Source organism: Monodelphis domestica, chromosome 1, assembly GCF_027887165.1.
Source record: "Monodelphis domestica isolate mMonDom1 chromosome 1, mMonDom1.pri, whole genome shotgun sequence".
Classification (NCBI taxonomy): Eukaryota; Metazoa; Chordata; class Mammalia; order Didelphimorphia; family Didelphidae; genus Monodelphis; species Monodelphis domestica.
Genome location: NC_077227.1, coordinates 476,947,470 through 476,973,055, shown reverse-complemented (window position 1 = coordinate 476,973,055; position 25,586 = coordinate 476,947,470). Strand labels below are relative to the sequence as shown.

The window sequence follows — 25,586 nt, the reverse complement described above, 5'->3', positions numbered from 1 at the left end:
CACCAGCTTTCCTGTTTAGCTCGGGCATCACAGTTAGTCACACACTGCCGCCTCTTCAGTGATCACCCGCTGCCCTCCATTTCTCACATTGCTTCCTAGAGCAGTCCTCCCCCCTCCAGTGAGACCGAGCCGGAGTTGGGGAACTGAAGGGCAGGGTGCAAGGAATCAGGGAGACCTGGGTTGGGATTCAGCCTTAGATGCTGGGACAGGATGACCTCTCGGGTCGGGGCTCTTCAAGTTCTAGATCCCACCTTGCCTCTATTTCCTCATCTTTTTCCTCTTTTCCTCCTGACAATCAGTAGTTTCCTTATCTCCCCTCTGACCCAATTCTCTCCAAGATCTCAGAAGGCCAGATCCTGGCACCAGACAGGACTGTCTTGCAATAGTGAGGATGGCCAGCTCCCTTCACCCCCTGCAGGGAAGGAGAAAAGCCCAGAACCTTATCTCCAGACGGTTCAACTTGACAAAAGGGAGCTTGGAGTGGGAGAGCGGGACACATTGAAAGGCAGAGTTTAAAAGACAATGACCCACCGGAGGCCTGGAATCTATTTAAACTGCTCCTGTAGAAAGCCAGGCTAAATGTGTAAATGTGTGCCCAGGAGCAAAAACACCAGGTGTGTGGAAAAAACCTGGTCTGGCTAGGCAGCAGTGACCCAGAAGCTACTGCCTGGGAGAAAGCGCCATCCCCTGAAGAGGACCCGGCCCCAGGCAGAACCCCGAGGTCCGGGTGTTGGCAGATGCCTTGCAAAGTCAGGTCAAATAACCTTGGGGGAACCATTTGAAAAGCCGTAGGAAGACAAGAAGCTGGGGAGGATCCTCGGGGCAGTGAGCTGGTGGCCCCAGAGATCATTTAGATAGCCCAACGGAGAGAGTCATGGACATGGAGGCGGGAAACCTGAGTTCAGTTCTTGACTCAGACAATCCCTGGGCAAATCACCCAACTTCATTTCCCCGTCTGTAAACTGGGGACAGTGGTAGCACCTACATACACTCAGGCTTGTTTTGAGAATCAAATGAAATAATATGTGTGAAGTACTTTGTAAACCTTAAAGCACCAGGTAAATGCTATTATTATTATTGACGAGGAGACACTGATAGAGGAATACATTTGTTTCTTCAGTCTTTTCAGTTGATAATGAAGTGGTTCTGGACCAAACCATGTTCACTGCTCAGGATGTTCTAGAAAACTCTACAAGGGAGGGAGGGGTAGATTTCATTACTAGGATTAGTTGGCATCTAACTGAAAGCCTTGAAGAAAACCAGTGGTGACACTGGGAAAGCGTTCAGGGATCAGAGTCATCTTGGAGGAAAGATTTCATTCAGCCCACACACAGCTTGGAGGCATCAGCCATGGATGGTGGGATATACTGAGCTGAACATGTGCTAATGTTTCTCGACCTGGGTCTTGGATTATTTTACACACACACACACACACACACACACACACACACACTCTTAATATTTTGTTTTCCCAATGACATTGAATAATTTTAATATACAGTTCCCAAGATTACAAGATCCAAATGATCTCCCTCCCTCCTTCCTAAAATGGTAAGCAATGGTTGTTGGGTTATAACAGAGCCTACAGCCAAGCCTGATCTAGAGGGCACACTCCACAGAAATGAGGGGAGCAAGTAGTCCCTCATGGCTCCTAGGACCTGCCTCCTCTGTGCCTCTGTGTCACCTGCCTAGCAAAAGAAAACAGCACTTTCATGGGGAGGTAAGCCAGCCTAGTGGCATTCTGAGAAGATGGGGGGTGGCCAGGGCTAGTTCTCTAAGCCTCAGTTTCCTCATTTGCAAAATTAGAGAATTAGACAAAATAGTCTGTCTACGGGTCCCTTGCGACTCTAAGATGTTTTGTCCTTTGGGATAGGATCTTCTATACATCCAAGATGATTGCTAGTTGATTAGATTGCCTCTTGGTTATCTTGGGAGGCAGAACGTTCTCCTAGGAGGAGATAAGAGAACTGAGGTCAGTCTGAGGGAGCAGGGGAACAGAACCCGGGTAGATGGGGGGGTGCTCCTTCTCCCCAGCCTCCGCGGAGGCTGTAACCCTGGTGCACACAATCGGCCACCTCAGCAGGTAGAGCTATTGAAGACCTAGAAAAGGAAATTGCTACCTCCACCTTTAGAATTGTTTTGCCTTAAGAACCACGGGACCTTTCCATCTGACTGGCTGCCGGGGCTTGCGCTACGTGGGTGACTTCCTCCTATTCGAATGTGAGCTCTCCCAGCACAAAAGCAGTCATGCTTTTCTATTTATATCTCCCACTTGACACAATGCTTTGGAAATATGAAGTGCTTAAGAAGTGTCGGCCCCTTTCTTTATTCCTTCATTCACAAAGACCACTTTTCTTCACGCCCAGGAGGCGTACATGGCGCCCAAGCCCAGAGGGAGGTGATCTTTATTAGCCAGGTTTCTCGGCCGCCTACCAAACCCTTCGACGACCAAGAGGCATTCACTAGCTTGCCCAGGGCGCAGTGGCCATGGGGGGGGGGGGGGAGGGTGCTGAAGAGGCTTCCAGGATGTGGACCCGGGAAAATAGCCTCGCCATTCCTCCTATGCCTTCCTTCAAAGGGGTCCAAAACAAATGTGAACAAACAGCTCCTGGGACCCGGCAGGGAGCAGTCCGAGGTTAAAGATGCCAGCACGGGCTCACGGGTTCCTCTGGAAAGGTCCCCTGACAAGCCTAGGAGCCTGTCTTCCCTCCGTCTTTCATCTCCCTACACGCTCCAAAACCCGCGAGTCTATGATATTCTGAGCTAGTGCTGCCATCTTGCGGACACGCCTGGAACTGCACCTTTCCTAACACCCAGAACTGCAGGCCAACAGAGTCCAGGAGGGAAGGGCACACCTGGGTCCTGGAGTGTCTGTCTAGGAGGCAGAATCTGATAAACCCCTGACACTCTCAGCACAACCCAAGGAACCCGCTGTTGCTTCCTAAGCTCAGAGCTGGGCCTGCATCTCTGTGTGTGTGTGCGTCTGGGAACTTCAAAAATAATACTTAAGAATGATTAAAAAAACAGACAAACAAAAAGCCCTTCACTTTCTTTCTGTCAGACATAAAGGGCCTAGAGATGGGAGGTTCTGGGTTCAAATGTGACCTCAGACACTTCTCAGCTGTGTTACCCCATTGCCTGGTCTTTACCACTCTTTTGTCTTGGAACCCATCAATATACAGTATTGACTGAAGGTAGTTAAGTGCATATTAAATATATCTATAAATTTAATTTAATTTATGATCAATAATAATATAATAAAATAATAAATTTAAATAGTAGATTAAATTTAAATAAAATATTAAATATATAAATATTTATGTACATATATATTAAGAAATCAATACTAAGTATCAGTTCCTAGGCAGAAGAGTAGAAAGGGTGAAGAAACTGGGATCAAGTGACTTGACCAGGGTCACATAGCTAGGCAGTATTTGAGGTCAGATCTGGTTCTCTATCCACTGAGCCACCTAACTACCCCTAATGCTAATTTTTTTACAATTTTTACAAAATGTTTCACAAAATTACACCTTTGTCCTTTTCCAGTGACTTTTCTCATCTTTCGAAGGGTATGGGGGTGGGAAGGAGGAGGAAACAGTCTCTCTCATAACAAAGAAATATAGTTAACATAGAAACAGATTTAATATTTAAAGAATGTTACTTATTATTAAGTATATATAACATATATACTTATATATATTTATATATATAATATATAATGGAAACATGAAAGACATAATCTATCCATACATATCTGTTTGCCAGATGATGCTTTCTATGATGTGGGGGGGGAAGGAGGGGCTGAGATACCTATTAATTCTATTAGTAAAAATAAAAATTTCAAGAAATGAATACAAACAAAATAAATCAATACATTGGCCAGTTCTGATAATGCCTGATTCCACAACTATAGCCTATCACCTCTCTCAGAGGAGCAGGAAACATTTTGCCACCAGTTCCCTGAAGTCACAACTGATCATTCTTCTGATCTAGAATTCTGAATTCTTTCAATGATGTTTCCTGAAAGGAAAATTGTCAAACTTGCCTACTGTGGCCTCATTCTCCACCTCAACCCTCCCCCCCAACCTACAGTTCATCCATATGCTCAGGGCTTGGTCTTCTTCCCCTCCATCTCTTATTGACCATCTGAAGGCCTGACAAGTTTGTTTTACAGCTGACCCAGATTTCTTCCTGACTTTGCTTAAGCTGGACCTGGAAATGGAGCTGTGTATGTGTGTGTAGGGGGCATCTAAAGGCTTAGAAAGTATATATCCATAGTGACTCGGCCAGTTCCCATCACAGGCCCTGCCAGACCCTGGGCTCCTAATCTTTCCTGGCTAGTCACTTAGATTTTCTGAGCTCCAAACCAGCTATTTCCAATTTCCTGGGCCAAATCTGTTCTTCTTGTTTAGTCATTTTCAGTCCTCTCTGACTCTCTCTGACACATTTGGGGTTTTCTTGGCAAAGACACTGGAGTGGTTTGCCATTTCTTTTTCCAGTTCATTTTACAGATGAGGAACTAAGGCAAACAGAGTTAAATGACTTGCTAGTAACTATCTGAAGCAGGATTTGAACTCAGGAAAATGAATCTTCCTGATTCTAGGCCTGGTGCTCTATCCATTATGCTACCTTGTTGCCTCAAAACAACTATCTCTAACTAGCCCCACCCAACCCCACACAGGGTTCAGGCAGTCACCCATCCATTTTATTTTTCAATAGATTTTTATTAATATCTTGGTTTTTTTTAATAGTTGTAATTTCTTCTTTACTCTCTCTCCCTCTCTTTTTACCCAAGGAGCTATCTCTTATAACAAAGATTTTTTTTAAGAGGAAGTTTTAAAAATCATCAAAGCATATCAATACCATGGAAAAATATTATATGTAATATTCCGCACATGCGGATACCTTCCCCTCTGCAAAAGGGTGTATTTTCACATCTCTTCTTTGGGGCCAAGCTTATTCTTAGGGAGTTTTTAACATTCACTTTTGATTATTTTGTGGTATAGTTGTTCATTCTGCTTTTATTGTTGTAGTTGTACATATTGTTTTACAGGTTCTGCTTACTTTATTTTGCTCATATCAGTCTTTTTCTGCTTCTCTGTACTGATCATATTCATCGTATCTTTCAGTTCGGGAATGTCAAATGTCCATTTTAGGTCCTGCCTCCTCAGTCTGTGGCCAAAGGATTATCCTTCTACTCTTTACCTTCAATAATGAGCTTAGTCCTGAGGCCTCACAAAGCAGAAGGCCCTCTCTTTACCCTGTCGCCTTCCAAGCAGAGCTTGTCTCCTTTCTGCAGATGAGGAGAGAGCATCAGAATGTGGGCTGAGTGGGTTTGAGAAGTGTGTTCCTGTGTTTGTTGGGAGGCCTGAGGGGAGCATGCTTCCACAGATTGTCATTCATTTAGAATCTCTTTCCCTTTCTCAAATTCTATTCACGTATCCTCCCTCCATCCCCAATTCCCAATAAAGTCAAGTACTCAGGATTTTCACAGCATCACTTTATTTGGGTGGTAAGGAAGATTCTGGAGGGAAAAGAAAAGTCTCAGCCTGGGGCAATGCAGGGGTGGGGAGAAAGTGGGCAAGTAGGAGGGTGACTGCTGAAGCTTCAGACAAACTCCAACAAGGGCTCTGTCAGCTGTCACTGAAAAGGAGAGCCAATTGGACAGTTGAATTTTCCTTCCGAACTCCATTTGTTTTGGTACCCCCCCCCCCACTACCCAGGTTCTGTTCCCCTGCTCCCTCAGACTGGACCTCAGTTCTCTTATCTCCTCCTAGGAGAACGTTCTGCCTCCCAAGATAACCAAGAGGCAATCTAATCAACTAGCAATCATCTTGGATGTATAGAAGATCCTATCCCAAAGGACAAAACATCTTAGAGTCGCAAGGGACCCGTAGACAGACTATTTTGTCTAATTCTCGAATTTTGCAAATAAGGAAACTGAGGCTTAGAGAAAGACCTAAGACTTGCCTCAAATCACACAAGTAATCATAGCATCCAGATCTGAGCCCTTATCTTCTGAATCCTACTTTCTCTAGCCATACACTCAAGCTGGAAGGACCTCAGAGGCCATCTAGCCAACCCCTCACTTTTCAAGTGAGGAAAATGAAGGCCCAGTGAGGGGAAGAATGGCGAAGGTAGTAAGAAAGTCAGCGGCAGGATTTGAACAGAGGTCTTCTGATTTCAGTTAGCACCCTTTCCCCATTATGCCATGCTGCTTTCCTGTTTGTTAACTCTCTGCACCCCACAAGGACCACCTCTTATTCCTGCTCTAAAGGCGTCAATGGCCCCAGTGAAATAGATGGACGCTTATGCAAGAGTCATGCTTACCTTGGGGAGGGCCTTGCTACACTCATCTGTAGGAAAAAGAGAATGCAAAGTTAGGGGCTGCCTTAAAGTCCAGTGGGGAGACTGACCAGCCCAGAGAGTGGAAGAGGGACGTGCCAACACCCACATAGGTGACTCCCAGGTCAAGGCTCCAAGCTATCAAGTTTTGAATGCCACTATTTCCTTTTATTTCCCTGCCTTAGTGCCTCTGTCAGGAGCGGATGATGGGATTAAAAAAGAAAGGACTAGAGAATTGAGCTTGCACCTTTTCCCTTCTCTCTGCAGGGTACCCAGAACTGAAGGTAGAGCGAGCGAGGGGGACAGTGGGGTGTGAGGACCCCACCCAACTTGGGGAGGGTGGCACCCTAGCTGGGGTCGGAGTGAGGAGCCTACCTGATTTAAGGAAAATGGCACCCTGGCTGGGGTTCAGGTTTACTTTGGGTGCCAACATCTGCATCTTTTGTGCACCTTCAGCAAAGAGCTCTGGAGCTCGGCCTGTAGAAGAAAGGAGTGAGTGGAAAAGTAAAAGTAAGTGAGAGGGGGCATAAGTGAGCGAGTAAAGGGAGATATAGCTCAGTAAATGGAACAGGAAGGATTGGGGTTTTATAGGTGGGTAAATGGGGAGAAAGCAGATTATTAGTGAGAGAGGAGTATGGATGAATGATGGGGACACAGGCAGGTTAATGGGATTTGTTAGTAGAATGGAAGGAGCCAGCTGGACTAGTGTGGGATACATGTGGTTCAGTGGAAGGGCTCAGGTAGGTAAGTGGGAGGACATAGCTCTGGGGAATAGGAGTTCACAGGTAAATAAGCAAAGGGAGCTGGGACACAGATGGGGAGCAGATGGGCTTCTGGGGGAAAACAGGCAGGTGGCTAGGGAGACGCCGGCAGGTGAATGAGAAGAAGCTGGTGGAGAGAACCAGTTGTACCAACATCCCTTAGCTTTGGTGGGAAAGAATTAGATTTAGAGATGAGGATGGGAAAGGGATAGAATTGGGCACTGACATGCAGAGGGAGATAAAGATAGGAATAGGGATGGAAATAGGGAATGGGGATGGAAAGGAGCCCCAAGGGAGGAGACTAGTAGCAAGATTACACGTACAGTACAACTGGAGCATGTCTTTCTTAACACCCGCTTTGTTCATCTTAATCCACAGAATGGCAAAATGCTTGTAGTCAGTGTTCACCACTCGGATGTCCTCTTGGCCCATTTCTGGGGAGAAAGGGAAGACACCAGCTACTCCCACAAACTGAACTCGCCGCCCCAGAGGCTTCTACATGGTCTGATTCGACTTCCAATCCTGGCTTAAAGCGGGGCAGAAAACCAAGCAAACCACTTGAAAGGCCTGTTAGAGGAGATTCTTCCTCTCAACCATACCCACCCAACCAGAGAAAATCACCCCACAGATCTCATTTGCTAATATAATGCCTGATACGCACCACTTTCAGGAAGGTCTTCCCGAGGTCTCCCCTCCCTGCCTCCTGCTTCAGTGTTTTGTCCCCAGGTGAAAAAATGGCCCTTTCCCAGAGCAGGGACGTTTGCATTCTCTCTCTTAGATGCCTACTACAAGTTTTCATGAAATCAGTTCACAGCCTGGGGCCTTACCTGGATTGCTGAATTGTCCTGACATTGCGCCCTTGATGAAGGTGGCATCCACTTTCTGGCACTTCCCATCAGGCCTGTAAAATCACCCACCCACCAGTCAGTCCCTTGGCCAAGACCCTTTCAATCTCCTCAAAGCCGCTTTGGAGAGTGGCACAGATGGAGAACGTCAAAGGAGGGACACATCTTCATGTTCCACAAGACAGGAACCCCCAATGCCCCCACGGCTTGTCCCTGATCAGTCACAATTTCGTTAATTGCTCCTTTAGCATCTTAGTATCTAACATCTATATCCTATCACATCCCTGCAGACCATGGCAGCCCATCGGAGTGTATCATATCACATCTAGTCATATTATTTCATGTCCTATCATCCTCCACTACTCCTTAAATGAATACAGGTCGGCCTTACAGTTCATGTGATGGCAACACTCAACACACCTATCTGTGCAACTCTAGACAATTCCCTTGACCTCTCTCAGCCTCAGTTTTTTCATCTGTAAAATGGAATTAATAATAACATCCTCCCCACAAGGTGGTTGTGAGGTTCAAATGGGACAACATACATAAAGTCTATTGTAACCTTCAAATCCTAGGCAAATATTAGTGGTTATTATCTTCATAATTATTAATATCTGCCATTGGCACACTCTGAGGACTATTTTTGTTCTGATTCAAAAACTTTTTTAAAGTCAACAAACAACAGACATGGTGGAATCTCATGTTTTCTCCACCTGGAGATCGAGTGCCTGACTGGGTAGGTATGGGCTATGCTAGAAAATTCCTTGCAAAAACAATTCCTTTTTTCTGTTTTTGTTAAGGGTATTCTTGATGGAGCCGTCTGCATTTCAGACAATAGTATGTCAGTGCCACATATTTCAATCCTTAGTTGTATCTTTATTTAGGCATTGTTAGTGTGTGTGTGTGTGTGTGTTTTGGGTCTCAGAATAGATTGAAAAACACAGAACTTCTTTGGTGGAGGGAGGAAACATTTACTATACTAAGCACTTTCCAAATGTTATCTCATTTGACTTGCACAACAACCATAGGAGGAAGGTGCTGTTATTATTCCCATTTTACAGTTGAGGATATTGAGGCAGACAGAAATTAAGTGAATTTCCCAGGGTCACATGGTAAGTACCTAAAGGTTGGACATGAACTCTTGTCTTCCCAGCCCAGAGCTCTCTCCACAGTGCCACCTTCGCCACCTCAGTGACTGGAATAACTGCATGGAAATGTTGCTTGCTAGGGTTCTTCACTTGCTTTTCGTCTGTGCCCACTTCCGTACTGGGCTTCATCAGCTCCTTAAGGCAGGAACTCTTGTCTTTTTTATGTCCGTTTTTTAAACAAATATTTATTAAACACGATCTATGAGCCTGACAGGGCAGCTGGGGGCACAATGGAGGGTCAGGCCTGGGGTCAAGAAGACTCATTTTTCTGAGCTCAGATCTGGTCTCAGACACTTACTAGCTGTGTGACCCTGGGCAACTCACTTAAACTTGTTTGCCTCAGTTTCCTCATCTATGAAATGAGCTGGAGAAGGAAATGGCCAACTCTTTCAGTATCTTTGCCAAGAAAATCTCAAAAGGGGGCACGAAGAGCCAAACATGACTGAATAAGAATAACATGAGCCGGATGTTGTGTTGGGTGCTGAAAAGAGGGAGACAAAAAGCAAATAATACCCGCCTTTAAAGAGTTTATGTTGTAGTTGGCCAAGATCTGTAAGTATGAATTTTTGTACCTGGAACAAGTGACATAAACTGAGCCTGGAGCAAGAAGGTAGGCAAGGAGAGGAGCCAGATGGGTGGCTCAGTGGCTCAGAGGGACCAGGCCTAGAGACCAGAAATCCTGGGTTCAAATGTGGCCTCAGACTCTTCCTAGCTGTGTGACCCTGGGCTAGTCACTTTACCCCCATGGCCTAGCCCCTACCTTGGAACCAGTACGCAGTACTGATTCCAAGACGGAAGGTAAGGATTTTTTTTAAAAAGGTAGGTAGAATATAGTCAATTGGGGAGTCAGTGGATCACAAAGGGAATCTGCCTTAGGGAGGCTCAGCAATTGCTTAGATAACTCTAACGGCCCTGTTGTCTCCTTCCTACTCACCTTGGGTAGCCGGTCTTGACAGACAAGTCTCCATTGGCCAGAGGAGTCACAAAACTGATTGGCATCTTCATACTGTCCTTCATAGCCAAAAAGTCCTTGTCATCAGATGCTGCGGCAATCATGTACCAGACGCCCTGAAACTGGAGAGAAAAACCATATCCATAAAATTTAGTCTCAGAGTCTTCTGGCATTTTAAATCAAATAAAGCCTGGGAGGTCCTTTATAAACCCCCAAATGCTTTCAATCTTACTGGTCATTATCATTATTTTCTAGCTTCCCCACACCCCATGGTCAAAGCTAGGCTGTGTGCAATTCCAGGGTTCATGTGTGTGCCAGCACCTGGAAGGGGGAGAGCATAATCTCCAGGACAAAAAGGATCTACACTAGGATGGAGCCTATCACTCAGCCTATCCTGGTGGTCAAATTCCGTTGTCAAATATTATGTGAAGGGCAGCTAAGTGACTCAGTGGATTGAAAACCAATCTTGGAGATGGGAGGTCCTGGGTTCAAATCTGACCTCAGATACTTTCTAGCTGTGTGACCCTGGGGAAGTCACTTAACCCCCTTTCCTTGCCTTTACTACTCTTCTGTCTTGCAATTAATACTTAGCATTGATTCTAAGATAGATGGTAAGAGTTTTTAAAAAGTATATATGAAGGGGGCAGCTGGGTAGCTCAGTGGATGGAGAGCCAGGCCTAGAGATGGGAGGTCCTAGGTTCAAATCTGGCCTCAGACACTTCTTAGCTGTGTGATCCTGGGCAAGTCTCTTAACTCCCATTGCCCAGCCCTTACCACTCTTCTGCCTTGGAGCCAATATACAGTATGAATTCCAAGATGGAAAGTAAGGGTTTAAAAAAAAGAATATATGAAATTTATTTATTTACTATATTATATTTATATTTTATATAATTATATATAATATAATCTCATATATAATAATATAATTTTATATAAATATATATTTAATATATATTATATATAAATACATTAATATGAGATCATTTGGGGTGGGAAATCACTAATTGCTAGGGACAGGAAGTAGCATAAAAAAAGGCTCCACGTAGAAAGTTAAGTGGTGACCTTTCTATTTCACCATGCTGTCTGAATCCAGCCTTGAAAAGGCCAAACTGGCCTAGAGCAGAGAGGTCACTCTCCACCTGTCTTAAGACCCAGGGCTGAAATGTGGGGCTTTATTATGAGAGCACAGCTATCACTCACCATTTGGGCAAAAGCACCACAAAGTGTAGCCTGGGGACAAGCAGATTGAAAACTACTTCAAATAATTTTTTAGACTGATTCAGGTAGGGAGGAAGGAAATAGAGATGCTCTTGGGTCCTTGGGCAGAGTTCCTCATGGCCATGAACCTGCTGCCCAGGCTGGAGGACTCAGGAGAAGGAGACACCAGGACTGGGCTGATTTGGGGAGTAGCTTGGGGAGTAGACCATCAGGTCCAGTCTCTGAAGGAAAGAATATTTTTAATAGCTTCCTTTTTAAACTAATTGCTCTTGTCTGATTTTTTCTTTCTGTTGAAGGACTCCAAGTATTGGTATGGCCCACTAACCATCATCGTTTTGGGACAAAATCTTGGTTGCCCTGCCTTAGTTATGATATAGGAGAAAGGGACAAGGGATGCCAATGGAGCTCACAACGATGAGTTTTCCTGGTTCTAAACCCAGTGTTCTTTCTATTGTGCTGACTATCTGCTCTATTGCCATTATCAGCCTAGTATAGTATAATTGTTATAATCATCATCCTAGTCTTCCAAATTTCCCTACTCCACATCCAAGGAGGAATTACCACAAGGGACTTAAAGCCTTGCCTGTCTTTTTCCTGATCCCTGCATTCCCAAGCATTGGACCCAGCCCCCATACTTACTCTCTAAGGTGTTAGTTACCTTGTTGTTGTCAAAGTTGGCCTGAACAGGGACATCAGCTTGAATTGGAGAGCCCCAAAGAAGCCCTAGCAGGCATCCCAGAAGCACAGCCTTCATCATCTTTGGTGTTTGCTCAGCAGCAAATCAGAAGCCACTAAGATTGGGAATTAGGTGTGGTATTGTGCCCTCTGAGGCCATGGTATTTATCCCTTTGAGAAGAATGTGGGTGGGAGAAAGAGAGGAAGAGGGATCGATGCCCAAGGAGGACAGTGCCAACCAGTATCTTCTGTTTGGCCTGGCTGATGGCCTGCATGAACCAGTGAAGTGTCTTAAAAACAGAACATACAGTCAAAGAGAGGAATGTTTCCTCCTTGGATAGAGGAGTGATGGAGAAGATTGGGAGTGGGGTTGGGAAGAGGGAGCTCAGATTTCAAGTTGGAGGGCTTTTTAGCCCTCTTATCTTCTCCCTGCCCAGGATTCACTTAGAACATCTACAGATCCCAGCCAGGGCTGGAGCTTCAATCTTTCTGGACCCATTGGGCTTTAGTCCCAGCCACTACTTAAGTTGATAATAAGTTAATATGTATTATATGTCAAATACTCCATTATTTTCCAAAGCATTTGCCAACAGAGACCTCATGTCCTGCCCATAAGTAATCCTGGAAGAAGGTCAAGTTGGCAGTCTTGTTCTCCTTATACAGGTTGGGAAACTGAGTTGCAGAAAGGTGATGGGGAGGTGAATTTTGAACCCATGAAAGGATGGAAAGGAAAATAACCAGGTCTTTCCAGAATAGGGGAAGGGGAAGGGACCCTGACTCTCAAACCCAAATCCAGATCACAGTGATCTCCTAAATTCCAGGCAGAGCCCTCTTTTATAGCAAATCAGAGCAATTGTTCTTGGTTTCCTTTGCTGGCACTGGGCAAAGACTCAGAGAGAAACAGACTTGAAGGGGCAGATTGGAACAAGAAGGAAAGTGACCATCCCAAATGGAAATCCCTTTTCCCCATTCTTCTCCTTACTTAGTGAGTCTTTGAGGTCCAAGGGGATCTAAGGGCCAGTGGGGACTTAGGCTCCTTGCTGGGTCTTTTAACTAATGCCTTGTCTCTGAGATTACCTTCAATTTACCCTGCTATATTTTCTATGTTCGTAGTGGCTGGCTTGTTGTCTCCCCCACTAAAAATGTGAGCTCCTTGAAGTTAGGGTCTGTTTTTTGGTTTTTATTTGCATCTCCAGGGCTTAGTACAATGCCTAGCATATAGTAGGTGTCTAATAAATGCATGTTGACTACATCTCTTTGGGTTATTCTGCTCCTGGATCTCCTTTTACTCTTCTTCCTAGGCTTCCCCCTCTCCACATTCATCCTATTAAATAAATATGTCACCCTTCCCATGCAAAGAGAAAGTCCCTGACCCCTAGAAGTAGGATGCCCCACTGCTCAAACAAAAGTCAAACTAGTGCATTTAGGAAAGGACTTCTGTGTGCAGAGCACCAGGAGAGATGGACAGAGGCACTGGGGAATATACAAAGTTGAGATAAGACACAGCCTTTACCTTCACAGAACATATATCTCCAATGAGATTATATATGTAAAGTGCTTTGCAGACATTAAAACTCTTTATAAATACTAGCTATTCACATTTATTATTTATTTTACTATAGGATTGCTGTGGGATGGGCCAGCCTCCCATAGGGGAGAGGGTCTTGGAGGTGGGACAGCGTCAGTGGAATGATGAATGGGACACAGCTTTTGTATTCAATCGGAAGCACAAGTTTCACAGGAAAAACTGCTCCACCTTGGCTGAGGATTGGCTTTATTTTATACCCTCATGGTCACACATCTACTTGGCACACAGTTTCATTCTTTTTTTTTTACTTTTAAACATTATTTTATTTGGTCATTTTCAAACATTATTAATTGGAAACAAAGATCATTTTCTTTTCCTCCCTCCCTCCCACTACCACACAGTTTCATTCTTAACATACATATTTCTATAGATCCTAACAATAGATGTGAAACCTAAGGAGATAGTCAACAAAACATTGTTGCTAAGTGCGGGGTCAGAGGGTAGAATCAACATGACCCAGATTTAGGTTAGAGAATTCTGAGCACAGATTTGCCAGAAGTTTTATGCCTAGAAAAGAGGGTTCTATCTAAGTGGGTACATAAGAATCCTTAGTTTTAATTCTATAATTATAATCTTTTGGTGATATTCTGGGGGTGGGGGGATTAAAATGGGACATGAGTATACTCCTGCAAGCACTTTGCTCTCATCTATTTTTCCTGGAGCTAAGTAAGAATAATAATCATAGCAATTCCAATAATAAGGGGATGTTAGTGAGAGAAGTCACACAGAGGTGGGCTGAGTGGATGTCTCCATCCTTCCTAGGAGCCACTTTGTGACCTGGTTTCCACGAGTGACCGTTTCAAAATATTGAGGCTTGATGACCCCTGGCATAGGATAATAAAAGGATAAAGCACAAATGCCCCAGTTCCACAAGGATCCATAATTTTGTCTGTGATCTCCATTAGGGCAGACCTCAAGCTCTCTGTGATGCTGCCTGGCACACAAACTAAGTGATTAGTGAATCTTTTTTTTTTTTAAACCCTTACTGGGTATTGGTTCTAAGTATTGGTTCCAAGGCAAAAGAGCAGTAAGGGCTAGGTAATGAGGATTAAGTGACTTGTCCAGGGTCACACAGCTAGAAAGTATCTGAGGCCAGATTTGAATCTAGGACCTCTCATCCCTGGGCTTGGCTCCCAATTCACCAACACACCCAGCTGCCCCCTGTGAGTTTTTTTGAAGGAGAAATTAAGTGGGTCAGTGAACAGAGAGCTAGACCAAGAGATGGGAGGTCTTGGAGGGCTTTAGACACTTCCTAGCTGTGTGACCCTGTGCAAATCAACCCCTATTGCCTAGCCCTTACTGCTCTTCTGCCTTGAACCAGCACACAATATGAATTCTAAGACAGAAATTAAGGGTTTTAATAAATAAACAAATAAATATTTATTGACTTGTCTAAGATTTAATGGGCAATCTTGGATAGAAGCTATGGCTGAAAAAAATCTATCACCCTGCAGCCAAACTGGTAATGAATATCTCTGGACTAGACTGAGTTAGTCTTTGAATAATAGACACAGTGTCCATTCCTGGACCTAACAGTAGAGTCTTAGCAGAACCTGAAGGGATTCTGTTCCACTGGCATAGCCTTCAAGGGCTAAGGTTCACCGACACACTGTGAATCATCAGAGGAGGACTTAAGGAAACACCAGGCTGGACAATCACAGTTTACCCCATTGCATTAGAATAGAAATATAAAACAATCATGTGAAAACCAAGGCTATTTTGACTGAGATCAAGGAAGGGTCTATGAACAGACTCTTTGAGGATCCCCATGTCTGGAGGAAGCAGGCAAGAAAAGGAGCAAGGAAAGGAAAACTTTGACAACTCTGAAAGAGAGAATGAGGCTGCCGACTTTGAGCAGCTCTGTTTTATTTAAAATTATGCTCAAGTCAAAGGACATCACCAGTTAATACATGTATAACTCAGATCAAATTGCTTACCATCATGAGGGCAGGAGAGGGAAGGGAGAGAGGGAAACCATTTGGAACTTATTTCAGAAAACTTATGTGGAAAAATGCTATTACAAGTAATTGGGGAAATAAAAATATTAAAATAAATTTTAAAATGAAATAAATAATAAATAAATGAAAAGTAAAAAAAAAGACATCATCAGTGATGGTTACCTTCCAGTAAGAAGGATGAAAACCAAATCATTTACATATTATCATTCCCTTTAGATGATAAGCTTCTTGAGGGTAGGGACTATTTGTTTTTGCTTTTTCTTTGTGTCCTCAGTGATCAGTTTAGCACCTGACACATAGCAATCTCTTAAGAAATGCTTGTTGGTTTCTTGATTGATAAGCGTCCAGTCTCCCTACTAAACTGTGACCTCCTTGAGAACAGGTGACCTTATACAAAGTTGGGAACTGTCAGTGCTAAGAATGAGGTCTTGCTAATAAGCGGTACTCAATAAATATTTGTTTATGATTGTAATGCAGGAGAAAGAGGAGTCAAAGCTTAATCCAAAAAATTCCAAATAGTCAAAATTCCTAGGAAGAGAGATTAACAGAGAAGAGGAAGTGGGGAAGTACAAAGGTTAGAGCAGAAATCTGTAGTTTGTTGATGTGTTGAATTCAAAGGGTAAAAATGCCCAGTAGACATTTAGAAATTTTGAGAGAAAGCTCTAGAAAGAGGTCGATAGGAGAGCTATTAAATATGGGAGTCATCCACATGGAGGGTGCAACTGAAGCAAGAATGATCTTGCCACCAGAGAAGATACAGAGATTAGAGAAGAAGAGTGTGGGCAGACCCTTTTGAGCATATCTATTTTTGGAGGGAAGGAAAGGGAAGAGAAAGGAAAAGAAATAGAAAAGTCACGAGACATAGGATGAGAACTTGGGGGGCAGCTATACCTAGTTATTTTTTCATCTGGGAGCTGGGAGCATTAGAAAAAGCCAGAGGCAAGCAGCAAGAAACAGTGGTGGGCCTAGAGGGGAGAGGCCAAAGAAGAGCTGATCATCTTTTTAAACTATTATTATTTTTTCCCTAACCCTTACCTTCTGTCTTAGAATCAATTCTAAATATTAGATCCAAGGCAGAAGATAGTAAGGGCTAGGCAAATGGTATTAAATGACTTATCCAGGGTCACACAGCTATGAGGTGTCTGAAATCAGGATCTCCTGTCCCCAGGCCTGGCTTTCTATCCACTAAACCACCTGGTTGCCTCTAAACTCTTTATTATTATTTTCATTTAGTTGTTTTGCTCATGACCAAATTTGGTTTGATTTTTTTTCATTTTTTTAAAACTTTAAACATTATTTTAGTCATTTCCAAACATTGTTCATTGGAAACAAAGATCATTTTCTTTTCCTCCCCCCCTTCCCATTTGGTTTGATTTTTTAAAGGGGGGGGGGTGAGGTGGTTTGGCAAAGATACCAGAGTGATTTGCCATTTCCTTCTCCAGATCATTTTATAGATGAGTGAATTGAGGTAAACAGAGTTAAGTGACTTGCTCAGGGTCACACAACTAGTAAGTGTCTGAGGCTGTGTGGCTTTATTTGAACTTACAGTTTTCTGCCTCCAGACCCAGCACTCTATCTTCTTCACCACCCAGCAGCCCCATTTCTCGCTAGATTTTAAAGCCAGTCACTTCTATTCAACAGCAAGCGCTCTTTATTGCCTTCTAGGTGTCAGATGTACTGAGGAAAGTTCGACTGGCACTCAGCCCTAGTTATGTCTCTGAGAAAGAGAGTGGGGTATCAAGGAAAACAAGAAAAGGAGAACTTTAAAGAGTGGTTAGTTAGTTGGTCAACAGTGTTAGCTCCTGCAGAAAAGGCAAGAGAAGAGCTGAGCAGATCGGTGACTAGGAAGCCATGGTGCCTTGTAAGATAAGTCTGGTAGGGCCAGAAGTCCAACAGCCAAGATTTAGGAAAGAATGGGTGGGAAGGCCGTAATAGAAGTACTATGTGGACATTCTTTTCTTTTCTTTTTTTAATTTTAAACATTATTTTATTTGGTCATTTCCAAACATTATGGGACATTTTTTTCTAAAGTTAGGGGTTCAGTCTGTGGCTGGGAAGCTGGTGGCCTGGGTTAGGGGATCAGATTGTGGCTTGGTCACAAGAGTTGGAGAGAGAACTTTTTGGCCCCAGCTAGTTTCTCTTCTTTGCCCAATTAGGGGGAGGAGGGACAAGAGTAAACAGTAAAGGGATTTCTTTCTCTTCCAAACTAATCTTCCACTTCATCTAAATCTGTCTTGAGATAAACCCTAATCTCTGAGCCCTCTAATTTCTTTAATCCTCACTTAACTCTTAATCGGATTGGACCCAAAGCCACACCTTCCTACAGGTGACAGAGTTTGGGGAGTCCCCAGGGAGTGGCAGGCAACAATCAAAGGAGTTAAGTGGAGACTTCATTCCTTCTCTCATCTCCTCCACCCACTTAAGGGGCTGCTTAGAGGTCAAGTGACGCCGAGGGTCCCTTAGGATTATGGAGCCTACAGGGCCCACCTCTCATCATCTTTAGCTCTTGGGATATCACATTGGATGGCACCAGTCCCCACTTTCAGTTCAGGGCACCCAACTATGGCAATACTCAAGTTTGGTTGCCTCATTGGGAAGGCTGTGGATAAATTGGGTGATGTCAGGATGCCAGGACCACAGGCCATCTGATGTCAGGGCTAAGTCCCCAGAAGGATGGTGATGTCATTCATCAGGTCCAATTCATTCATTTTATAAATGAGGAAATTTAGGTCCAGGGAAGAGAAGTGACTTTCTAGAAGTCCTCTACCAAGGTGGTAACCCACTGGCATAAATTAGGAGAAGGAAGGAAGAAAGTCTAGGTCAAGAAGACAGATAAGAGCCAGGACAAGATATTCCACTTATTTATTTGATGGGGCAAATACAGAAGCGCAAAGCTGGGGTGGCACCAGGCAGAAGGATCATGCCTGCCAGGGGGCCATGGAGCTGAGACTTTCCAGAGAAGAGCCTGAAGTCCAAGGGGGGAGAGGTGTGGCTCATGGAGGCATGTGCAGGACCTGAATGGAAGGAGAAAAAACCGTGATATAATAAGTGGGAAAAGCACCAGATTTTAGACTGAGATTCTTTATTTGGAAATCTGATCTTAACCGTGTGACCTGAGGCAGCTCTACATTTCTTAAAACTTAAATTTCTCTGGTGCTCAGTCTGTATATGTGTCTTACAAAGTGGGCAATAAAGGTCACTGCCTAACTCACTTGATTGTTGTGAGGAAAGCTCTTTTGAAATAGGATTACTCTTTCTATCTGGTACAACTTATCCTCCTCCCCATCTGTATCCTCACATCCCCCATTGTGGATAAGGCGCCAGGGGCCATGCCCTTCAGGGCTACTCACTTATTTTTCATCGATACAATGATCTGCAGAAGAGAAAAAATTCTGGTTATCCCCAAATCTGTATACTTGAGGAAGTTACAAGGAATCCCAACCATCCTATCCCATAAGGAGAACCACTCCCTTTCTCCCCCACATTCATTCCTCTTCCCAGGAGAATCTGTCTTCATTTTAAGCCCCACAAAGTGCCATTAGCTCTTCATTTGGGAATCTGATTGTTTTTGTCAGAATTCTTTCCATGTCTAATCTAAATCTTCCCCATGTTCCCTTTCTTCTAATGATCATCTCAATGGAGGTGTGAGAGACCTGACTCCCCTTTCCTTCTGCTTTCAAGAACAAGCAGAATAATAGCAATCAACTGGTCTTTCTCTGAGATGATGTATCTACCCCTTCTCTGGATTGGAGTCACCTGAAGAATAGAGTCCCTGGAATTCTCCAGATTTTGTGTATGAGTTAGTCCTGTGTAGGTGAAGATATGGCACGAGTGCCTGGGTATGCAGGAGGGGGCTGCAATGTTCCCCCTTCTCCACAGCTCCTGAGGATATTTTTTTGCATTCCCGCCCCTCCACCTCGCCTCCCATTGTGAACACTTCCTCCCTCCATTGTCTCGAACACTTCCTCCCTCCATTGTCTGGGGTAATGGAGGAGGGTGTTCACAGGCAGCTTGAAGGTACAGTTTGGGCATGCAACCTCTAAAAGGTTCACCAACACTGCCCTAGTCCTTCCTTCTCAGACCAGAGCCTCCCAGAAGACCTAGCCTTGCCATTTCCAAACTCCCCCCACATCACTGTTCCCTGAAGCCTAGTAAGGTAAGGGCCCTGAGTTTGGGGTTCTTTTTCCCCATTTATCTCCTTCAATATGGCTCAGCAAGAGCTTGGTGAGAGTTAGCCCAAACTTTTTCATCTGTTGTTTTGTAACTGGCGAAGCCATCTTCTGCTCAGAGAGGTTCTGAGACCCAGGATAAAGAGAAGAGGGAAGGAGACAGGAAGAGGAGGGGCTGGTGTTTGAAGAAGTCTAGACCCTAGCTTCCCCTGTACAATGAACCAACTCTATCCTAGGATTCTCCTCCTTCCATTAAGATTCTTGGCCAAGGCTTGTTATCTACCCCTTATCAGACCCTAATCCCTATTACCCTCACCAGTTTTGGGCAGGATGACAATGGTGTCTTCTGTGAAGCCATGGGACTTGGCAAACCTGATGAACCTCTCCTTCAGCTCAGTTTTCACATCCTTGGTTCTGCCTGGAGTAGAAGGTTTATGAGGGGGAAGCATGGATTTAGTAGGAAGAAAGATCACTTGGTCCAGTCCCTTCTTCTTCAAGGAAGATTGCTCCTAAATCCAATCTGAGGAAGCTATTCTCCAGCCAACTTTGATTATCCCCAGGGTCAGAATTCAGGATGTCCTCCCTACAGTCTAGTTGCCATCTGTCCCACTTCAGTTGAAGTTTTATTCTGTCCTCTAGGAGAAAGGGTTAACCGATTTGGATCCAGGAAAACCTAAGGATTAACCGGTGTTTGCAATAAAGCCAGAAGAACAGGGGTGGGATTGGGGATCTTATCCTAACTGGCAGTAGGTGGAGTCCCCTTCGAGCTGGGTAGGGTTACCCTGGGTACCTACTGTAGAGTGTTGCCATGTTGAAGTTACTATTGCCTTTGGTTTTACTGGTGTACAGCAGGGCGTACTCTTCATAGTTGGTTTCCACCACATAGACGTTATGGTCACTCTCCCACTCTGAGAAAACACAAGGCAGAGAACAATGCGGCCAGCGCCGGAACTCCCTTGACTTTGGAGCTTCCCCTCCCAGAATCCTAACTAGGGTCATGCAGGGGGAAATGGACATGTTTCCCCAGCGCTAGCCAATGCCCATAAATTCTCTCCTGATGTTTTCCACGGTGTTCCCTCCCTTCCCCTGGGAGGTTGGGAGGCTGGATCTCCTGGACTTTGCTTACACAATTAGTCACATCCTGCTAGGAAAAACCGAGGAAGTGAGGGGGACGAGAAGAGGCCACTTACTGATGCTTTTATAAACGTAGTGTCCGGGCTCCTCAGTCTTCCTCAGAAGCGAGGTTCGGGATTCACACTGGTTGTTCCTGTAGGCAGAGACCAGGCTCAGTCAAGCGGAAGCCAGCCCCAGCCCTAGCGAAAGGTCAGCCACTAAGCCCAAGAAGGGCCTAATGTTTAGAAGCAGGGTAGAGTTAGAATAGGAGGTCTTCTATACTAACTTTTCAGATTTTATTGTTGTTCAGTCGTATCAGTCAGGTCTATCTCTTGGTAACCTCATTTGGGATTTTCTTGGTTAAGACGACATTTCCTTCTCCAACTCATTTTACAGATGAGGAAACTGAGGCCAGTGGAGTTAAGTGACTTCCCCAGGGTCATGCAGCTAGTAAGTATCTGAGTCCAGGTTGGAACTTACAAAGATGAGTCATCTTCCAGACCTGCAAGCCCGATGGTCTATCCACTGTAGCACTTAAGTACCTCAAGATACAGGGGTTTGGATTAGAGGACCCTATACTTAGAATTGGAGACCATCAAGTCCACTTTTTCATTTTATAGATGAGAAAACTGAGGCCAAGCAAAGTTAAATGACTTGCTCAGGGTCACATAGCTCATATGTCTGAAGCAGGATTTGAACTCAAGTCTTTGTTTCCAAATCCATTGCCGTATCTATTGTTCTACCTGGCCATCTCTGGATTGGCAATGGAAACATGTACAGTTTAAGGATGACTAAAATTTGATTACGATGAGTTGGAGGACAGAGATATGGGTAATAATAGAGGCTGGGCTTATGTTTGTAATGAGGGGCTAGGGTTAAATATTAGGCCTGAGTACATATCGTCCCACCTGTTTGTGCTCCTGGCCCCACTGTGGCATCAATAGCCAGAGCCTGACCTTCCCTTTACCTGGCTCAGGTTACCTGTTCTGTTTAGAAATTGCTCAGCAAAGCCTCCCGTGAAGAGATGTGGGGTGATGAAAGCAGAGGCAAAAGAACAATAGGCCTATGGAGAACAACACGTGCAAATAAAGACCCTACTGAGGGACCACCTGGGTCAAGTCCCAGTGGACAAGGTGGGTCCCTTTTAAGGAAGATGAAAACATACTTTCTTCCCCTCTGTTAACAATCTCACAAACTCTAAAAGTGGTGACCGACACGCAGCGTCCATTCTCTGTGACACAAAGTGTTGGCCTGGAAGCTAGCAAGACCTGGGCTGATTTGGGGGAGGCAGCTATGTGGCTCAGTGGATAGAGAGCCAGGCCTGGAACCAGGAAGTGCTGAGTTCAAATCATACTTCCTAGCTGCATGACCCTGGGCAAGTCACTTAATCCCCTTTTCCTAGTCCTTGCCCTTTTGTCTTAGATTTAAGATAAGTGTTGGAGAAAAAAATAATACATCCTAGGTCCAGTCCTTATCCAACTACTACAGCTGTAATGGACACTGTATGGAGTGAGGGAGATTTGTAGTATTTGTCACCCTCTCCCATCTCAAGAAATATCCTTGAGTGAAACTCTCATAGCTAAGCCACTCCCCTTCCCTCTTCCCCCTCTCATCCCAGCATCCCGGGCTGCTTGGGAAGGGGACCTCCTCATTCTATTTAACTGTATAATCCTGAGGCTCACTCCCTGGCCCCAGCCTGTGCCCAGGGTCCCTGACCCACCTGATGAAGGTAGCAGTGAGGTTGACCGTTCCATCAGCTTCCGGAGTCAGGACTGACTTGCACATCGTCAGCTCAGCCTTCTTTTTCAGGAACCAGGGGAAGGTGGAGGCCAACCCCACACTGTACCACGCTCCTATAAACTGTAAGGCGGCTCCTTTGTGGCAGGCAAGCCTCTAGGACCCTTCCTTCACTGTCACTCGTTCCCTAGGAAGCCCAACTCCCACCCCCAGAATGAGGCAGCAGCCCCTCGCCCCACAGCACCCAGGGCACCTATGGGGGCTGTCACGGTGCTATTAGCCGCCAAACTAGCCTGGATCTCAGTAGTGGTTCTCCCTGACCCGTTGTTCCACCGTAGGGAACCGCACTCCCAGCCCAGCTCCCGCTGCCCATCACACCAGCTGGCCCATACAAGACTAGAATAGCCTAGGCTACCCCAGGAAGCCAGCAGAGGGCATGCTGGGGCTGTTCTCGGATTCTTGGGCGGATGATGGAAGTGAGGATGGAGATCTTTCCACTTTCCCTGCCTCTTCCTCAATAGCTCTAGCTGCCACCCTAGCCAACCGCTGCCAATCTATGTGGGGAAAGGTTTCCCCTTACAGCCATGTACATACATGTGCTCAGTCTGTATCCATGGCAGAATCTCCTTTGCCTCCTCCCTCCCCCCACCCCTGCCATGTTTCATTACTAGGGCAAGGTATCCCCTTCCATTCCCCCCTTTCACTGGGGCAGAACCTCGGTGACAGCTCATTTATGAGCTCTTTCCAAGTTTTAGAGCTGGCCGGAAGTAGAGGGCATATCTGGCTACCTTGGAGAATCTTCTGTTTTTTACATCTCCCCACTGCTTCATCCCCTCATTAATTATCTCTCGGCAAAAACACCCCAACTGGAAGAGAATATTGAGGGAGGGGTAGCGGGCAAGGAGAAAGCTCCCCTGGCTCCAGCTCGTCTGGGCTGGAGCAACAGGGAACCTTCTCCTACTTACCTTGTCCTCTTGGAAGTCTGGCTGAAGAGGGATCTTCTGGTGGATGTCCTCCATCTGGGCCTGGGTCTCTAGGGCCTGGAGCAAGGCTAGCCCCATCCACAGGAGACCCATAGCCATCATTTTGCTAATGGGCTGAGGACTGAGAAGATTCTGGGCTAGGTGCTAGGGGCTGGAATGGGCAAGAGAAGAAGGAGGCAAGTGAGGGAGCTGCTGGGAAGACCCCTATTTATGGGCCTGGCTTGGCATCCACCCAACCAGAAACAACACACACAGCTTGGGTACATGGTATCAGTGAGGGGGAGGAGAGGGCGGTCTCTCCCAGCCCAACACCAACCCCCACCTCCCTCTGCTGCCCAGCTGCTGAGTCTAGTTATGAAAGGGACAGGGACACACACACACACACACACACAGAGGAGAAAATCAGCCACAAGCCACCTGCCCAGACAAGAGGGGGCCAAAGAGGAGGCAGGGAGGAGAGGCCATGGAGAAGCAAGGATAGTGGGCAAAAAAAAAACCCCAAGTGTATTAGAAAGAATGATCAAATTATAGGCAGAGAACGTGGATATGTATCCCAGCTCTGCTATTTGTGACCTGTAGGATTCTGAGGAAAATCACTACTTCTCTGGACCTTGGTTTCCTTATCTGTTGGAATGGATAATCTCCAAAATCTCTTCCATCTCTATTGAGCTCTTTTGACCCTATGAGAGGGGACTATATAGAGAGTGAATATATCGAGGGGAGTAAGGAAAAACTTCCTCTCAGCCCACCAGAAAGGTTCATGAGCCATGCAGCATGGATAGAATCCATGAAACATAGAATCCATAGAAACACAAGATTCCAACCATTCTGGAGGGCAATTTGGAACTATGCCCAAAGGGCGATAAAAGACTGTCTGCCCTTTGATCCAGCCATAGCACTGCTGGGCTTGTACCCCAAAGAGATAATGGACAAAAAGACTTGTACAAAAATATTCATAGCTGCGCTCTTTGTGGTGGCCAAAAATTGGAAAATGAGGGGATGCCCTTCAATTGGGGAATGGCTGAACAAATTGTGGTATATGTTGGTGATGGAATACTATTGTGCTAAAAGGAATAATAAAGTGGAGGAATTCCATGTGAACTGGAACAACCTCCAGGAAGTGATGCAGAGCGAAAGGAGCAGAACCAGGAAAACATTATACACAGAGACTGATACATTGTGGTACAATCGAAGGTGATGGACTTCTCCATAAGTATCAATGCAATTTCCCTGAACAATCTGCAGGGATCTAAAAAAAAATACTACCCACAAGCAGAGGATAAACTGTGGGAGTAAAAACACCGCTGAAAAGCAACTGCTTGACCACAGGGTTGGAGGAGATAAGACTGAGGAGAGACTCTAAATGAACACTATAATGCAAACTCCAACAACAGGGAAATGGGTTCGAGTCAAGAACACATGTGATAACCAGTGGAATCATGCCTCGGATATGGGAGAGGGAAAGGCGGGGGGGGGGGAGGGGAGGAAAAGAAACGATCTTTGTTTCCAGTGAATAATGTATGAAAACAACCAAATAAAATAATATTAAAATTTAAAAAAAAAAAAAAAAAAAAAAAAAAGAAACACAAGATTCAAAATAAAAATCAGTCACATAACCTCAGAGCCAGAAGGGACTTCATAGGTCATCTAGGCTGATCTGTACCAGACCAGGAATCCCCTTTACAAAATCTCCAACAAACTCATCCCACCTCTGTTTAAATAACACAACAACAGCTTTAAGATTTAGAAAGTATTTTACAAATGTGAAAGGATAATTTTAGTGTTTTGACTTAAATTTAGATTTAAATGGTCACCAGGGATGATTCCCAAAAAATAAAATACCCAAGTCAGCTGGAAATTATGGAGATTTTAATTAATAGAGAGAGAAGGGATTAAGGAAAAGAGAGAGAGAGAGAGAGAGAGAGAGAGAGAGAGAGAGAGAGAGAGAGAGAGAGAGAGAGAGAGAGAGAGAGAGAGAGAGAGAGAGAGAGAGAATTAATTTAAACTGCTCTGGCTCAGGCTGAGCCAGGCAGTAGTTAAAGCCTTGGCCAAAGTGGCCTTCCTGAGCCCAAGGGTAAGGGAGTCAGTCTTATC

The 25,586-nt window shown here is 44.9% G+C and overlaps 2 protein-coding genes across 2 annotated transcripts; both read right to left on the bottom strand.

Moving 5' to 3' along the window:
* Window positions 1-5,485: 5,485 nt before the first annotated feature.
* On the bottom strand, window positions 5,486-12,090 carry LCNL1 (lipocalin like 1). The gene is made up of 7 exons (XM_007475400.3): window positions 11,928-12,090; window positions 10,034-10,173; window positions 7,934-8,007; window positions 7,430-7,540; window positions 6,721-6,822; window positions 6,331-6,356; window positions 5,486-5,643 (listed from the first exon to the last, which is right to left on the bottom strand). The coding sequence occupies exons 1-7, from the start codon at window positions 12,024-12,026 to the stop codon at window positions 5,641-5,643; spliced, it is 555 nt and encodes a 184-aa protein (XP_007475462.2). The 5' UTR covers window positions 12,027-12,090; the 3' UTR covers window positions 5,486-5,640.
* A 6,245-nt stretch (window positions 12,091-18,335) lies between these two features.
* On the bottom strand, window positions 18,336-23,876 carry PTGDS (prostaglandin D2 synthase). The gene is made up of 7 exons (XM_001374229.5): window positions 23,475-23,876; window positions 22,493-22,632; window positions 20,850-20,926; window positions 20,454-20,567; window positions 19,976-20,077; window positions 18,841-18,863; window positions 18,336-18,504 (listed from the first exon to the last, which is right to left on the bottom strand). Exons 1-6 carry the CDS (start codon window positions 23,592-23,594, stop codon window positions 18,841-18,843), a joined length of 576 nt encoding a protein of 191 aa, XP_001374266.2. The 5' UTR covers window positions 23,595-23,876; the 3' UTR covers window positions 18,336-18,504.
* Between the last annotated feature and the right edge of the window lie 1,710 nt (window positions 23,877-25,586).

Excerpts from the sequence above, each read along its gene's own strand:
- LCNL1 (XM_007475400.3), bottom strand. The coding sequence starts at position 12,026 with ATGATGAAGGCTGTGCTTCTGGGATGCCTGCTAGGGCTTCTTTGGGGC. Across the intron at positions 7,541-7,933 it reads AGGACAATTCAGCAATCCAG|AAATGGGCCAAGAGGACATC; the intron begins GTAAGGCCCCAG and ends CTTTCTCCCCAG. Across the intron at positions 6,357-6,720 it reads TGCCATTTTCCTTAAATCAG|ATGAGTGTAGCAAGGCCCTC; the intron begins GTAGGCTCCTCA and ends TTTTTCCTACAG.
- PTGDS (XM_001374229.5), bottom strand. The coding sequence starts at position 23,594 with ATGATGGCTATGGGTCTCCTGTGGATGGGGCTAGCCTTGCTCCAGGCC. Across the intron at positions 20,078-20,453 it reads CAACATGGCAACACTCTACA|GCAGAACCAAGGATGTGAAA; the intron begins GTAGGTACCCAG and ends CTTCTACTCCAG. Across the intron at positions 18,864-19,975 it reads TGTCATCCTGCCCAAAACTG|ATCATTGTATCGATGAAAAA; the intron begins GTGAGGGTAATA and ends TCTCTTCTGCAG.